This window comes from Pinus tabuliformis, chromosome 8 (assembly GCF_031772625.1).
Source record: "Pinus tabuliformis cultivar Carrire ecotype Pingquan chromosome 8, CPIR1, whole genome shotgun sequence".
NCBI lineage: Eukaryota > Viridiplantae > Streptophyta > Pinopsida > Pinales > Pinaceae > Pinus > Pinus tabuliformis.
The window spans coordinates 571,750,160-571,766,612 of NC_142294.1; the positions used below are offsets into that span (position 1 = coordinate 571,750,160).

The 16,453-nt window shown below is 35.5% G+C and overlaps 1 protein-coding gene across 1 annotated transcript; it reads left to right on the plus strand.

Moving 5' to 3' along the window:
* The first annotated feature begins 13,702 nt into the window (after nucleotides 1-13,702).
* LOC149236752 (ankyrin repeat-containing protein At2g01680-like) lies at nucleotides 13,703-15,224 on the plus strand. Its single transcript, XM_089369018.1, has 2 exons — nucleotides 13,703-14,278; nucleotides 14,430-15,224. Exons 1-2 carry the CDS (start codon nucleotides 13,703-13,705, stop codon nucleotides 15,222-15,224), a joined length of 1,371 nt encoding a protein of 456 aa, XP_089225144.1.
* Nucleotides 15,225-16,453: the final 1,229 nt, after the last annotated feature.

The window sequence follows — 16,453 nt, forward strand, 5'->3', positions numbered from 1 at the left end:
AAATAAGGATGCTCAAGATCCCCCATTGAAATCTTCAATGGAAGGTTCACCTATTATAAGAAGCAAGTGTCTCACTGAGAATTCCACCTTGTATGGGATTCATGGAATAAGGGTATGATGTCATGAAAAGAAAAGCAGGTCAAGGCAATGGAAGTTCTTTCAATCAAGGAAGAGATGACCTAAAAGAAGAAAATGAGGTATGTATGCTTGTAATTGATAAAATTAAAGTCATGTCATATAATTGTAGATAGCATGGATAAATGCTCTACCTAATGAGCATGATCAAGAGCAAGGGGTCTCCTCCTTTGAAGGGATGCATGAAGGAATAAGTTCGCATATTGACTAGATGAAATCAACATAATATATCCTCATATGGAATATGAGGTGGTTGACAAAACTAGAGGAACTATGATAGGAAGTTCCGGAAAAATAAATGTGTGAAGAAAGAAAGGAAGAGATCATGAAAATGCAACTAGGGAAAAGGAAATTAGCATGCAAGGACAAAAATATTTGACTATGATATCTCCATGAGAAAGATATGAAGACCCTGATGAAGTCTGAAAAAGAAGGAGACACTTGACATTGTATATCTTTTTGGAGGTGTGTCAATATGTATGCAGGATGTTGATGCAAACAAGGAGATGTCATGATGAAAGACCATCATGAAGGTAATTTTGATTTAATGCTCATTTTTCTATTTTTGAACAATATTCGGATGGGCTTATGCAGGGCTACCAAGGAAAGAGTTGTGGATGTCTTCTACAACTAATGCCCATGTAGCTGGATGAAAGATCCTTAACGAAACATGGCATGAAGGAAGGCCAAATATGGCTTAATGGGTCACTTTCCAATGAAAGAAATGATGACACAACTGACATAAATCATGGATGAAAGTGATAGATGGTTTGTGTCCTACGAAGAAGTCTCAAAAGATGTAGACTCTATGACAAATAAGAAATCCATGACATCAAAGGAAGGAGTTATACAAGCAGTTGGTTATCCCATGATATCCACCTAAAGAGCTACTGGAAACAAGTCCCTTGTCAATAGGGAGATTGGTCAAGTTCCTAGGTAAGAGGGACCTTGGGAACATTCCTTTTATAGGAATGGGTATATCCTCCCTAAGTTGAGAGGGAGAGATAAACACATCATTATTGTATTCACTTGGGAAGATAAAATGGAGGATTGGGTAAGCATATGGCATCCGATTCTCTTTGAGGATGTGTTAGGGCATCCAAGATAAGGGTGGTTGTAGAGGACCGATATTCTTTGAGGACTGAGAATCCAAGATAAGAATAGTCCTAATGGAACATACCATGAGAGAACCCGGGTGGGGTATGTTCCGAGAGAGACAATGATGAGGGTGTCTATATATCATTGGTCTCGCCAACACTGAGCTCTAATCTTGTGGAGAGATAGAGAAATTAGTCAATGCCTTTCTATGTGACAATGATGGATGACATGATGCTAAATAGATGGGTTACCAATCTAACTCTTCTTATGAGAATTCTTCAGATTGAGAATTTCCAAGTACCTTGTATGGATTATGAATACCTCCCTAGATAAGAGGGAGTGTTGAATTATGTAACTAGGTTTGGCCTTCATAATGACATGTGTAATCATGATTTTATGTAATTGATATAAAGAAGAAAAATAAAATGGGTTTCACGCTCAAGGAATTTTATTTTATAGATGAAACTCACGTTGCGAGCTATTAGATTTGGTTATCAAGTCGTAAATTCTATTGAGTCAATGTCAAGTATTGAAGACCCATTCGGGCATGTTACACATGGTAAAAACATAATTTATTCGAGTCATAAACCCTCCAAGACCTTGTCACAAGTACTACCTCATGCCAGCCTTCAAAAGGAGATGAAGATCTTTCTAGAAAAGCAAGTCGGCCTATTTTACATTGATAGATTACTATATATAAAAGTGCTCAGACTCACTTGAAGGACAAACTATCAAGCATCTGAAATACATCAATAAGTGTGAGAAAAAGATGGTTAGGAGCCTATCATCCAACGAATAAAGAAGGAGAAGAAACCAAAGTAATTTGGCACTGTTCTTGGGTCATTTTTCTCACATTTGTGACAAGGGTTAGGGTTTCTACAGAAGGGTTACACCAACCTTTGAAGAAGCCAAGAAGAACGTCACTAAACCAACATTATTACTAGCCAAGGTCACAAGGAGAAGCCCTCAAGTCAAGTGAAGAAGGAAAGCAACATCAAGATCTATAATTCAGCCCACATGTGTGAACTTGCAGAAGTTTTAGGCATCTAAGAATTGTAGGACTGTGGAGGAGGGCCGAAATATTAGAATAGCCAAAATTTGCAGTGCTAGAAGTCAATTTGACTAGAGTTTACTTGGGAAAGAAGAAGAAGCAGTGAAGAAGGGTCTTGTGACTTGGTCTTGGAGAGGTTGATATGTCAAGGGTCTTGGTCTTGGTATTCGTCAATTGAAGTTTCTATAAGAAGAAGAATTCGTTTGGGTTTTACTCTCAAGTTGGAGAGGTTTTGGCCCTGTTTAATTGCCTACATTTTATGTCTCTTGTCTTATGCTTATTTATGTTTTGGTAGCTATTTGATGATATAAGACATTAACATTAATCAAGAGAAATAAGAAGCTAATTAAAAACTAAGAAAAGTGCATCACAAGTAGTTATCATAGAGGAGAAGTCACCTAATCCCCATGCCCTAGATTTCTACACACGTGTCATGCACTATGGCTAGGAGTAATAGTCGTAAGCCTAGCAAAGGTAGGATTGGGTAAGCATCTAGGATCGATACTCCTTGAGGAATGGTATCCAAGATAGTAGTAGTCTCGAGGACTGATAGTCTTTGAGGATTGGGTATCCAAAATAAAATTAGTCCTAAAGACTGATATTCTTTGAAGATGGGGGGATATCCAAGATAAGAGTAGTCCGGTGGACCGATATTAATTGAGTATGGGGGGATATCCAAGATAAGAATAGTTTTGTAAGGACATACCTGGTGAACATCCAGATGGGGAATGTGCCTTGAGAGGTAGTGGTGGTGTCCAAATATATCCTTCCCAGCATTGTGCTCTGATCTAGTGGAGAGAGAGATCTTGTCAGTCAAGGTCTTGCTATTTTGTAATTGACAATGTTGGTTATGATAATGCTTGATGATGTTTATCAATCTAAACTCTTCTTATGAGAATATTTCAATTTGAGAGTATCCTTGTATCCAGTTATGTAATTATGAATACCTCCCTAGTTAAGAGGGAATGTTGAAAAATGTGACTAGGTTCAGTCTTCATAATTATCATTGTACTTGTATCAAAATGTATTTCATGTAAAAACAAAAAGAAGAAAAATATTTTTTTATTATTATGTTTATTTCTAGACAAAGCACATTCTTCATCCTTCTAGGATTTATTGAGTCAAAGTTCTATTTGGAATTCTTGTAAAGAAAAAAGAAAAAGATTTTCAAAAATGTAATTTGGGTCAATTCACCTCAAGAAGCCAAGTTGGCCCTCCAGGATGACAAGTCGGCTCACTCAAAAGACGTGTCTTTTCACATGTGAAAACAACTATATATTGGCATACATCCTCCACCAAATGGAAAACAAATTTCAGTGGTTTTCTGTGATGAGTTCTGAGGTGAAGATATGTGAAGTTCAAAGGCTACATTCTTGTGAATACTTGCGAGTTCTTGAGGCCATATATCTGCAAATAATGTGAGTTTTATGGGTTATATGTATGAGATAATTGCATGTTCTCTGTGGCATATGGTATGAGATAAATACAAGTTCTTTGTGGTAGATGATATGAGATAACATCCAATTCCCTGTGGCATATAAGCTAAGTTTGATGCAAGTTACTATGTTTGAGATTGATGCTATCTCCTGTGACTGAGATTGATGGGTTCTACCATGATGATGCAAAATTTGGAGGGCTTGACTGATCTGGTTTTATAAGAAGAGGATTTGTTGGGTTTTCCTCCTTGTGGGGTTTTGCTAGCTTGGAGCCTAATTTCTTGTGTCTTTGTCTCTTGCGATATTTATGTTTTCTATATTTTCATAAATTTCTTGATGAAGAAGAAAATAAATTTAATAAGAAGCCAACAGACATTCACAAGTAATTATCATCTCAGATTGGATGCTTCTCTAACTCATGATTTAAGCTAAGATCTTCCCGAGAAATCACAAGGAGGAAAGGTTTCTATGTGATTTCTCTGGAAGATCTTGGCTTAAAAGTAATTATTATGTTAAGAGAAATCAACCCTAATCTATAAGCATATTGATTTCTCAACACACAAAGCATGATGGTCTTGAATGTAGAACACCTTCCTCTCTAAGAGGGAGTGCTGGTTGATGTAGCTTGAATAGGTATTCTACCCTCAAGTGGTGTTAGTTAGGCGAGGAACAAGAGAGGAAAATATCTCCAAAGACCAATTTATTCTTTTGAATGTAAATGTCTTAATTAAATTAATTAATTAGTTTTAATTATTTTCCTAATTTTTAACTTAGGGAAATAAATTAATTAATTAGTAATAATTGAGACATTGTCGATTTTACTCTAGACACTTATAATAAATTTTCTAAGCGATCTTAGCCATCGATTAGATCATTTCATATCTAGATCTTGGCAGTTGATTTCTCAATGAGAGATTATAAAGGAAATCGATGGGCAGTTTTGGAGATCAATTCATTACAATGAAGAAGGTTGTAGTGATAGGATGGTGTTTGACACTGGTGAGGGTCTCAACAAAAGTTGAAGTGATGAATATTTTTGGAGTTTTCTTTCATCAATATTCTTCCAGTTTCCGTGATCCGGAGGAGGAATTCTCCCAGATTTATTTTGCAGAAAAAGAGGATGAGATTGCCAAGAGAGGCCGTATGAGATTGCCAATTTAGCAGATCAAGAATTCTAGTTGCAGAGTGGATTGCAGGAAATTGGTGCAATTGTAGAAAAGGAGGATTGCATGAATTCACAACATATTGTTGGAATAATAGTGCAAATTGCAAGAGAGGTCGTGTCAGGTTGTAAAGGGAGGCCCATATCCTTTCAGTGGTCAAATCCACCTGTGGAGGTGAAGAGATATTTTGTTGGAGCTTTGTCGGGGTTTGGCAAGCAACATTGTAATATTCATCAATTGCAGAATTGTTGAAGATATTAATAAAACTCTTAGATTTGAAGAACTGGTTTTCCATTTGGGGTTTTCCCAAGAACATTTTGTCCAAAAATATTGTGTCCATTTTGTGATTGGTTTTCTATCAGAGTTTCCACATATTTATTTTTGTGAATATTGCAATCATGTTTTTATTCAATATTTGCAGTAAAATAATTTTTCTCATAATTAAATACATTGGATAATTACTAGTTGATTGCAATAATCAATATTTTTATCAATTTTTCACATGGATGTTTATTTCCTTCCATTTGTCCTTGGTAGTGAGTGATATATTTTCTCAAAGGTGGAAGGTTTCTATCCTTATCATGGGCTTGGGAGGAGTGAAGAACACTCTTGATTTCTTTTGGGGTTTTGGATTTCTGGGTAATGGCCGAGATTTTGGTGCAATTGCAAGGGTCACAAAAGGGGAAGAGTCATGATTGTGTATGAGGACAAAAAATTTAAAAAATGAAAAGGTTGTTAAGAAGAGGAGTGCCTTGGTGAAGATTATCATGTGAGAAGACATAAGGGTTGATGAAGTTGCTAAGTATATGAGGAAGGACTTGATTGGGAAGGTTTCAAAGAAGTAAATTCAACAACATGATCTTAAATGATTGGTTGCAAAAAGAATGACCACCCATATTAGGTTATGGACCCATGTTTCAGGTTTTTTCCTAGTGTTAGTTTGGTTTGTCTTAGAAGTGAGTAGTGTTGATTTTTGTGTAGTATCTAGACATATTCCCACATGCTAAGATGCCTCCCAAGTCAGCCAAGGAAAAATATGAAAAATAAAACTAAAAGTTCAATTTTTGGGGTTAATGTAGGCACCAAAATGACAAGTTGGCCCCACCATGAATAGGTGTGATCCTTAGTCAAACTCACTTGACAAGTATAAATACATAAGATTCAACTTCATTTCGACCACCACTCATCACATAATATTCTACACAAGATAGATGCATTTGTGAATAGAAAAAGGAGCAAAGTATTTGAAGTTTGATCGAAATATGAATGTTGATTGAAGATGACTACATGAGTTTCTTACCATAGATCTTGATCACAGGTTTGAGATTGACCACGAGTTGAAATTTTGATAATTGACCAGTGTTGAATTTTCTATTATTGGGTGATCTGACCAACATCGTGTTGATTTTTCATAGGATCTTGTAACTAATAATTAAATCCTCTTGTATTCACATTAATCATTAAGAAATTACTCAAAAGATCTTCAATAGTAGAACAAAATTGACAGTAGGATCATAAAGAGATAGAGAGACAAGAAACACAAACATTTTTCCCTGGGAAAACCCACATGGGGGAAAACCCAACAACCTTTTTCTTAGAGAAATTATTTAGTTCAACCAGAGATACATCTAAATACAAAGTCAAACTGACTAGTAACATAGCCTTGGTCACACCTAGTCAAACTGCTACCCAATGAAATCGACTTGGTTTGATCTACTAGGGAAGAATTTTAGCCTCCTATGGTGCCCAAGAATCTGTTGCTAATAGTATGCATAGAAACTCTAACTTAGATCTTTGTCTCAGATCCACCCTATTCTCTGCCTCAAATCCCCATTATATTATGCCTCAGATTCATCTTGTTCTTTGCCTCAGATGGTCTGAAATATGCCTTAGAGGTGATCCAAGTTCTTTCTATGTTGAGGAGAGAAAATGGTCTATATATAGGAATTTCGAGAGCCTGAATGGGTATGTCCCTTCACTAGGGTTGACTTGTCATTTGGAGCCAAAAATTCAACTTCCAAAAATTCAAAATTATTCCTTTTTAATCTGACATGAAGAACATGTCTTGTATTTTTCATTACATATATCTCAAGGGAAAAAATGACATGAAGAACATGTCTTACACAATTCACAGGCTAAAATATTATTTATGAAACCCGACACTAGCTACAAAATTTAACACTCTTTCTTATCTAGGGAGGTATTCATTATGACTATCTAGATGCTCTATTGTTGACAAATTTCTCCAAGAAAAGGTTAACAATTCATCATCATCGTCAATATCATTTAATTACCTTAGTCCTGGTCAACAACTCTAATCGATGGTAAATCAACAACATCAAATAGTTACCATAATTCTGGTTTATACCTCTAGCCTATGGTGCACCATAACCTTGGTCTATATTCCTGATGCATGGAACATCATTAACATCAACTAGTCACCATAATTTTGGTCCCGTTGATACATGTTATGCTGACTAGTCTTGGTTTTCCATCATCTTAGTCAATATCTTTGACTCATGGTGGATCTACAAAGGCCACAGTCTTCATGAGTAATTCTAGGCATGATGCTAAATGTGCTCACTCAACCTATTTAGAGAGTCTGAGCTTGATGTTAAAAGGAACCCACTGAATTGAGTGATTATGGGCCTATAGGATCATTTTTCCTAATTATGGTCAACACACTTGATGTAGGAAGAATGACTATCCTCCGCCAGACCATTCTCCCAAATCTTGGTCAACATACTTGACACAGGGAAAGTGTTGATTTTATCATATCAACACATTAAACCATTTTCCCTTATCCTGGTTAACCTGACCTAGGGAGAATCGATGTTGCAATTTCATCATTCCCTCTTATTGAGAGAGAGTCACATGCTCAATTACTTCAAGCTTGTCCTTGAAGTATACAAACTTCATCCAGAGGCAGACGATTTTTTAGCAATCTTCTTGACTATAGAATAGTAGTGGAGCCATATTTCTTCCCAACTTTCCCACCAAGCTACAATATACTCGACCTTTGTAGTACTGAGTGTGACAAATATCTACTACCTGCTCATTCAAGAAATCATAATGAAGCTCGAACTGAAACAATATCCTGATGAACTCTTTTTCCTTATGCACTCTCTGCCCAATCTAAATTTGTGTATTCTTGCAGCTATACTTCACTATTTGAGACATATCTTAAACCATAATTAATTGTGCCATAACCAACTGTACCATGCTGGTACTTCAACACATGTTGAGCCACATGCCTTAGCTCAACCATAGGTTGATTAACTACTTTTTGGTTACCCTAACTGGGTGCTCTTTCTGAAACAAATCTTGTTGTGGAAATCCTAGTTGTTTCCTCTGCCACTATTGCTTTCTATTTATTGTATCATATCAACTATCTACACTGAAAATCTTAATGACAGTCTATCATCACAAATATCTCTGAGGAATCTCAAATCTAGGTCCTTCATTTGGAACTCAGAGATAAACTTCCTCTAAAGCTAGAATAAGGCTTCATGAGGAAGCCTTGAATACTCACTTTGTCACAAGTCCTTCTGCTTCCACTAGAAAAGATAAAACTCGATTCATCAATCCAAGTCTAAGGTATGTTCTTCTATTTGAAATCAGGAGATTCCTTCATGACCCTTAAATCCCTGAGGTGGTTCGATGTACACTTGTTCCTCAATTTATTCATGGAAAAAAATGATTTAATTCCATAACAAAAGCAATAATAATTCTAATAGAAGTGTACCTATCCACTGGAGAAAATGTCTTTTCATCATCCTCTCCCTCTTTCTAGGAGAACCTTCTAGTCTTATGTTTCCATCTGCAGTAAACTAGATCTTGTAGATCCATTTAGAAGTCACCACTGACTTCCCTTTGGCACAATCAAGGTATACTTCAAAATTGTTGATCTTCCTACTTCTAAGCTCGAACCTTATCTAGTACAATATCTCTCAATATAAATCACTGACTTTGGGAGAGCCTCTCAGTGTCACAAGCTTTGATTTGTTCTTCAACTACTTTCATCTACTACTAGAGCCTTGGCAACATTCACTATATACCTGCAATCCTCAGGAGGCCATTTGAGGAACAATTACAACCCAATGAATGAAACAAAGACAAGAGGCTACTTAATAATAAAAAGATAAACAACAATAATAATCAAGGAAGAGAGATATAAAGTAATTATCTTTTGAGGATTATAGGCAAATGTTAGGTCCCTCTTGATCTTGGCCTTCTTCCTTCCATTATGCAAATTTATTAGCCTCATCCTCACCATGATTTCATTCCTTCCTTGCATGAGCTATGGTTTCTTCTTTCAGTGGAAACATTAATCTAGGTCCAGATCTAGGATTTTATACACAAACCCTAGGATTTTTACATCCAAGACTTTTAGTCTTATAGGATATACCCTAGTTTTTCATTTTACACCTCTTGCAAGTCCAACAATTTTTGTAATGTACGAATTCTCCTTTTCATATCCAAATGTCCAAAAACCATAGATTCCCACTGCCTCAAAAAACAATCAAGAATATTCCTTTATGATATCATACTAAGCAAATGCGTCAAGATCAAGGATCTTCCAAGGATACACATTTTAATACTTTAATATATTTCAAAAACATCTTGTTTTGCAACATATCTAAAGAAAAACCTTTAGGGGAATTTTGAGGTCTAAAATGAGCCTCCTAAGAAAAATGTACAACCAAAATAAACTTTATAAAAACCAATAGGATTCAATATGATGATGTCAACCATGGGGGATAATTCACCATTTTTGGAGTAAAAAGTAAAAAGATTAAAAAAAATAAAATAATAAAACTACTTTTTTAACTCTTATTTTCAACTTATTTCCCTAAAGTTTTACTCAAATTTTGAGCACGAGTACTCCTTGGATGCAAAATGTAATTCACCATCCAATGATTACCCATGTTTCATACTTTTGATGGATCCTACTACACAGAAAATGAGAAATACATGAAAAAACGTGATTACAATCACATTTTTTCATGTATTTATCATTTTTTGTGTAGCAGGGTCCATCAAAAGTATGCAACATGGGTACTCCTTGGATGAGGAATCAAATTATGCATCCAACTAGGGGTGATTTTAGGGGCGAATGTTCGCCCTTTGGTGAAATTAAGGGGTTTTAAATTTTTAGTGGGCGATTATTTTGTATCATAGTACACTTTTACAAATCACCTCAAATAGCCCACCTTCTTTTAAGGGAGAGGGTAAAAAATGTAATTTTAGCCCTTGAAATTAGGAGTTACAACCTTCCATTCGCCCATTTTCAAGAATAGGTTTTATTTAAGTGAATCCATTCACCCATTTTCAAGAATAGGTTTTATTTAAGTGAATCCTATGGGCCAAAGGCCCAAATACCATATTTATAAAAGAGGTATGGTAAATTAATAAAAATATAAATAAATGAGAAGTATGGTAAATAAATAAAACATTTTTAATATTTACTCCATAAGTCACCTTATATACATGCAAGGGTGTAAACAAATAAAAATATAAGTAAAGTGGAGGTATGGTAAATAAATAAAACGTTTTTTTATACTTACTCAAAAGGTATGGTAAATAAATAAAAATATAAATAAACTAGATGCATGGTAAATAAATAAAACCTCTTTTTATATTTAGTCCATAACCCTCGTTCTATTTATGAAGGCTCAAGAAAGAGGTTTTATTTAAGTGAATCCTATGGGCCAAATACCATATTTGTAAAAGAGGTATGGTAAATTAATAAAATATAAATAAACGAGAGGTATGGTAAACAAATAAAACATTTTTTTATATTTACTCCATAAGTCACCTTACATTTACGAACACTCAAAAAATGTGTTATATTTAGGTGAAACCTATGGGAAAAATACTATGGTCCAAATACCATGGACTAGATTGTTATTAATACCATGCAAAAAAACATTATTAACCCTAATATTAGTATTATAAAAATAAAAATGGCACATGGTATTGACCCATGGTATTCACCAAAATGGCACATGGTATTGACCCATGGTATTCACCTAGAATGTAGCCTATTTAAATGGGGGAATTAAACCAGCATAGATCCATCTTTACTTTGGATCTACTAACCCCAAGGTATCAAATATCGTGATATGCAAACTAGCATAGAGTGAAAAAATATTTGATCCGATCAAGAGTAAAAATGGATGTTGTAATTTAATGTGTGTTAAACATTTTAGCTTGGTTAAAATAAAAAATAAAATAAAAATCAACTATTAATTTTATTAATTTTTATAAATTACTAATAGTAATTTTTAAGCTCCAGGTTTATGATAACCCATGGTATTGACCCATGGTAATACCATGGTATTCATGTGAGCATAGACTATTTAAAGGGGAAATTCTATCATCTTAGATCCATCTTAATCTGGGTCTACCAAGTGCTCAGAGGGATAAATAGATTTCATCCCCCTAAGAGTGGTAAATGTGGAGTTAAGATGGATATAGGTTGGTTTTTATGATAATGAAGATATTAAATAGACTTAGGAAATTATATTGTAAAAACATCTTAAGGTGAATGGTTAATGCATAGATATTGGACAAGCATATTTGTATACTTCTGTTTTAAACTGAAACAAATCCAGAGCTAAAAGGAATGGATTGGTTACACTAGTCATCCTTCTATAACTTTCCAACATATGTTGGAGTAAACAGATTGTAATTTGGGTAATTTTTATAATTGCAAACAGGAACATACTTGTGTATTGGCAGGGTGGTTACGAGTTCCCTAGAAGTGATGAATTTGAATTTTTCTTGGTTTTATATATAGTATTAGGTTTTTTTCTCATGCTTTCTGTGAATGCACGGGTGAATTTTATCCTACACTTACTAGGTTATCGATATGTAATTTTGGTAATTTTGATTTCAAAAGATATTTTAAAGAAATGCAATGATTTCATTTGTGTATTCAATAAACACAAGATTTTATGTTCCCTAGAAATGATCAATTTGAATTTTTCTTGGTTTTATATATAGTATTAGGTTTTTTCTCATGCTTTCTGTGAATGGCACAGGTGAATTTTATCCTACACCTACTAGGTTATCGATATGTAATTTCGGTAATTTTGATTTCAAAAGATATTTTAAAGAAATGAAATGATTTCATTTGTGTATTCAATAAACACAAGATTTTATAATTGAGTAAAATATTCGCCATGCCTGGTGAGATATTCGCCAAAAAATATATACATATCATATTATTGATAAAATCGCCTTACATTTTTCCTATATACCATGGAGATTCGCCCATTTATTATACATGTAAACTTAGGGGGGCTTCTTAAAATTTTCCCTGCATCCAACGAGTGTTGCGGATTGAAATTTGAGTAAATTGATAGGGAGATAAGTTGAAAATCCAAGTTGAAAAAAATTAGTTTTTTCTTTTTTTTTCCCTCTAAAATTTGATGATGTAATGTAATCTTATTTTATTATTTCCACTATTATTTTATAATTTCCTTAGGAGGCCCATTTTAGACCTCAAAATTCCCCTAATGAAGGGTTCATTCTATCACATTTCAAACATTCAACATGTGTGTAGGTCACATATTCCCCTTATGTGGCTTTGTCTTGCTTTGGGCCATAATCGAAATTACTTCTTGAAATGAATTTCATACTTTAGATCGGAGGTATATTTAACAATATGAACATGAATTAAAATCATTTGTGAATATTATCACTGAAGATCATATCTTTACCACAACCCTATGGTCTGATTGAGAAGTATATTACAGTCATTGTTTAATTCTTTCATGATATATTTTACACAAATGAATTTTCAACCTTCAAGGCATGCTAAGATTCAACCTTCATTTTATTAGGGGTCAACAACTCCAATGAAAAATTTGATACAAGTCATACTATAGAATTAGATGTATACTTGTTCCTTATTGATAGATATGTTGACAAATAATCAATAGTCTTCAAGAATGTTGCCAAAGGAACTTTGATTTCGAACAAAAATCACTGTAAGTTGTTAGACTCCGTCTTCTCAAAGTCCTCTGTCAGAGTCAAATTTGACATGTGGCAAAGGAAGAGTGACTGTTGTGCAACTTGTATCTAGTAATATTTATCATGAAAACCCATGCTCTTTTACTTGGTCTGCTGAAAGAGAGAGGCAACTTCTTGGAATTTACTGGTGCAAGTCCTTAGGGCATAGGCATGTTTTTACAACAGATCCAAAAGGAGGATTAAAATTGTGGAGGTTGGAGTACACATTTAGAGAAATCAATGGTTGGAGGGGATCCATCAAAAGAGTATCAGGCATCTTTAGTTGCTGATTTCACATCAGAATTCTTGGCACGCATTGTATGTATTGATGTGAGCCTTGTGGATCAGCTACTTGTTTGTGGTGATCAGCGGGGCAATATCGTTGCTTTTGAATTTCCAGTGAGATTGATCGATCTTGAAAACTCAATTATGCCAGAGAAGTTTCAAACATTTTGCTCATTTAAAGGAGCCCATGGTATCTCAAGTGTGGTTAGCATTTCAGTTGCCAGATCAAATGGAAATCAAATCTGTATATGTTCGACAGGGAAGAATAGATGCATCTGTGACTTTATTTTTGATAAAGGTGCCATTGGAAACTACTCAAATAAATTGATTTTTGCTGGAATAAAAAATGTCCCAGAAATTACTTTGACTACGAGGAAGCCTCAAGTGGTTCTAAGCAGAGAAGCGAACGGTGTCACAATCTCCACAGTGTCTCGGCATCTCAGTGAATACTTCATGGAGGGTTTCTTATTTACTTCTTGAGCAACCATTGGATGAATTAACGGTAGAATATTAGGATGGCATCTTCAAAGAAATCTCATTCGAGAACATTATTTGCAACACAATATCATGCTCAGAAGTATTCTGGACTCGTGGATGCTTCTTGTATAAAGGATGAAGAAATTAATCGTAACCATAGAAGTATCTTCCCCTGGTTTCCTATCAGAGGGCTGAGACTATTCAGTATTGGCTGGTTAGCTAGTAAAGAGCACTTGCTTGAGGGTAGGGGAAGATCAATTGTTTTTTCTGCAAGTGGCGAATACCTTGCAGTCTTGGTAAAAAATGAGATCACAATTTTAAGGAAAGATGACAACTTCACAAGAGCTTTTCAAACCTTTTCTGCTTTGCTTGAATCCAAGGTGTTGTTGCACGGCATTTGGGTGGATCACTGGAACATTCTTGTAGTATCTGATAACTCAGATATTATATATTTTCTAAAATCAAATGAAGAAGAGCTGAGGGAGATTTCAAAGTGCCATTTACAAGCGGCAGGAAGAATTGTTGGGTTGTTTGTCTGGGAGTATAGTAGTGCAAAGATATCTGATGGGTATAGGATTATGGTTATTACGTCAGATTGCATTTTCCAGTGGATTGTAATTGATGAGAAAAATAGTGCAGTTAATCTCTTGAACAACAAACCCACTCAACAGTTGAAACTAAGACAACAACATCCATTAGGTATATCTTGTTGTTGTTTCCACAAGGAGCGTTCTATCCTAGTTCTAGCTGGGCCTACTAATGAAGATAGTGAAAGAGCTACTGTCGTGCCCAGACATCAATGTTAATGTGGTTAACAAGTTAAAAGAAACTGCTCTGGATATTGCAGAGAAGTTGCCATGTGCAGAACACGCATCAGAAATCAAAGACGCCTTGAAAGACGCAGGAGCTGAGAGTGCCAAAAACATAAACCAACCTAAGGATACAAGAGAACTCACAAAAACTGTCAGTGATATAAAGCATGGTGTACATACACAACTTATGCAGACAGTGACAACAGATAAACGAGTTACTGGAATTGCAAAGAAATTAAGAAAAATGCATAGAGAGGGGATATTGAATGCCACAAACTCCGTGACGGTTGTTGCTTTTCTTATTGCCGCAATTGCTTTTGCGGCATTATTTACTATGCCTGGTCAATATATGGGCGCGGGCCCAAATGCTGGTGAAGCCCTTGTAGCCCACAAGATAGCATTTCAAATATTTGTCATCTTTGATTCACTGGCATTATTCGTATCACTGGCTGTTGTGGTGGTTCCGATATCGCTAGTTGCATGGGAAACCAAGGCTCAAAAGCGGGTGGTTATTGTAATTAACAAACTAATGTGGCTGGCCTCTATTTGCATTTCTGTGTCTTTTATTGCCTTAGCTTACGTTGTTGTGGATCAACGTTCCAAGTGGGCAGCAATTGCCGTGACTTTAGTAGGTGGATCAATTATGCTTACGACATTGGCCATTATGTGCTACTTTGTGATCAGGCATCAGGTCTTTTCCCTGCCATTGCAAATGAAGGGGAACACTTCAAATAATCAAAAACATTGATATATTTCATAGGTGTCAGCGGCAATTGGTTTGCCATCGCGGGTACAAAGGAATCGATAAGCCAACTGCAAGTAATAATATGCCAAACCCAAGCGATAATGAGTGAGCATGCTGCCAAATATGTGAGAAAACATTTTCAAATTGATGCTCTCCAATACGCTGCTCCATGCACCATAACATTGCTTCAAGACTGCTCCAATGAACGCTTTGCGTATCCTATCCGAATCAAGGCATACAACAGAGCGCTATTCAAACGAAGCCAAAACAGCAGAAGACATAGGATTTGATTCCTATTTCAAGACTTCAGTTAATGATTCAAAGGGATCTGCGCCCCAGCATTTATCTCTTAATTAGCCATCAGAGGATTTTAAGGGGGACGATCTCCTGTTTTAGAATAAAGAAATGACTCTATCACTATTTTTGTAACTGCAGGTGAAACAACGCCCCTGTTTTGGGGTCGATTTGTTTTTCCCCTAGCAGCGTTTATTTAATGTATTAAAAAATAATTTGTAAGAGATTTTTGGAGGGGGGGAGAATTCTGAGAGGTGTGCGTGTAAGAGAAAACAGAGCTTCCATTATACAGTCTTTGACAGAGATTTTAATGAAAATACATAGCTCTGGCTTCTGAGATTCATGTGGTATGAGATTTAACATTTGTGTCCTCCTTTGTTTCATGTATAGCCTGTTATGTGTTCATTTCATTTCATGATCATTTCCAATTGAACAAATGAAGTGTTAAGGTAGAATTCATATTTTGTATGCTCTACCTTTAAGTTTGTTCATATTTAATGTTGTCTTCTGTTTGACAAGGATTCATCCTCCATGCCCTTGTCAGCTCCTCAACAGTCTTGCCATTCCATTTAATCTAAATTTGATGTTAAACTTTCTTGCCTACCTTGCCTCAGGAGACAATCTGTGTTTTTGATTACATTTCTCTGTTCAAGCTGTTTCTTAGCTCCATGCAGCCCAGAAAAACCCAATCATTTTATTAAAAACCCCTTTTTTTATCAATTTACTAGCCTAAAATCGGTTTCTTTTAAAGTCATCTCAGCCACTTTTAGAAAACTTTTTGCTGAGATAGACTGGAGAGAGCCCTCTCCTGTCCTCGTAGGGCTAGCTACGAGGCTGAGCTTGGTTTGATGTTACCTTGAGTTTCGCCTTCTTCAGACTGAGGCAAACTCAAGCGTTAACATATTGGCGACCATACTGGGGAAGACTTCCCCGGTAAA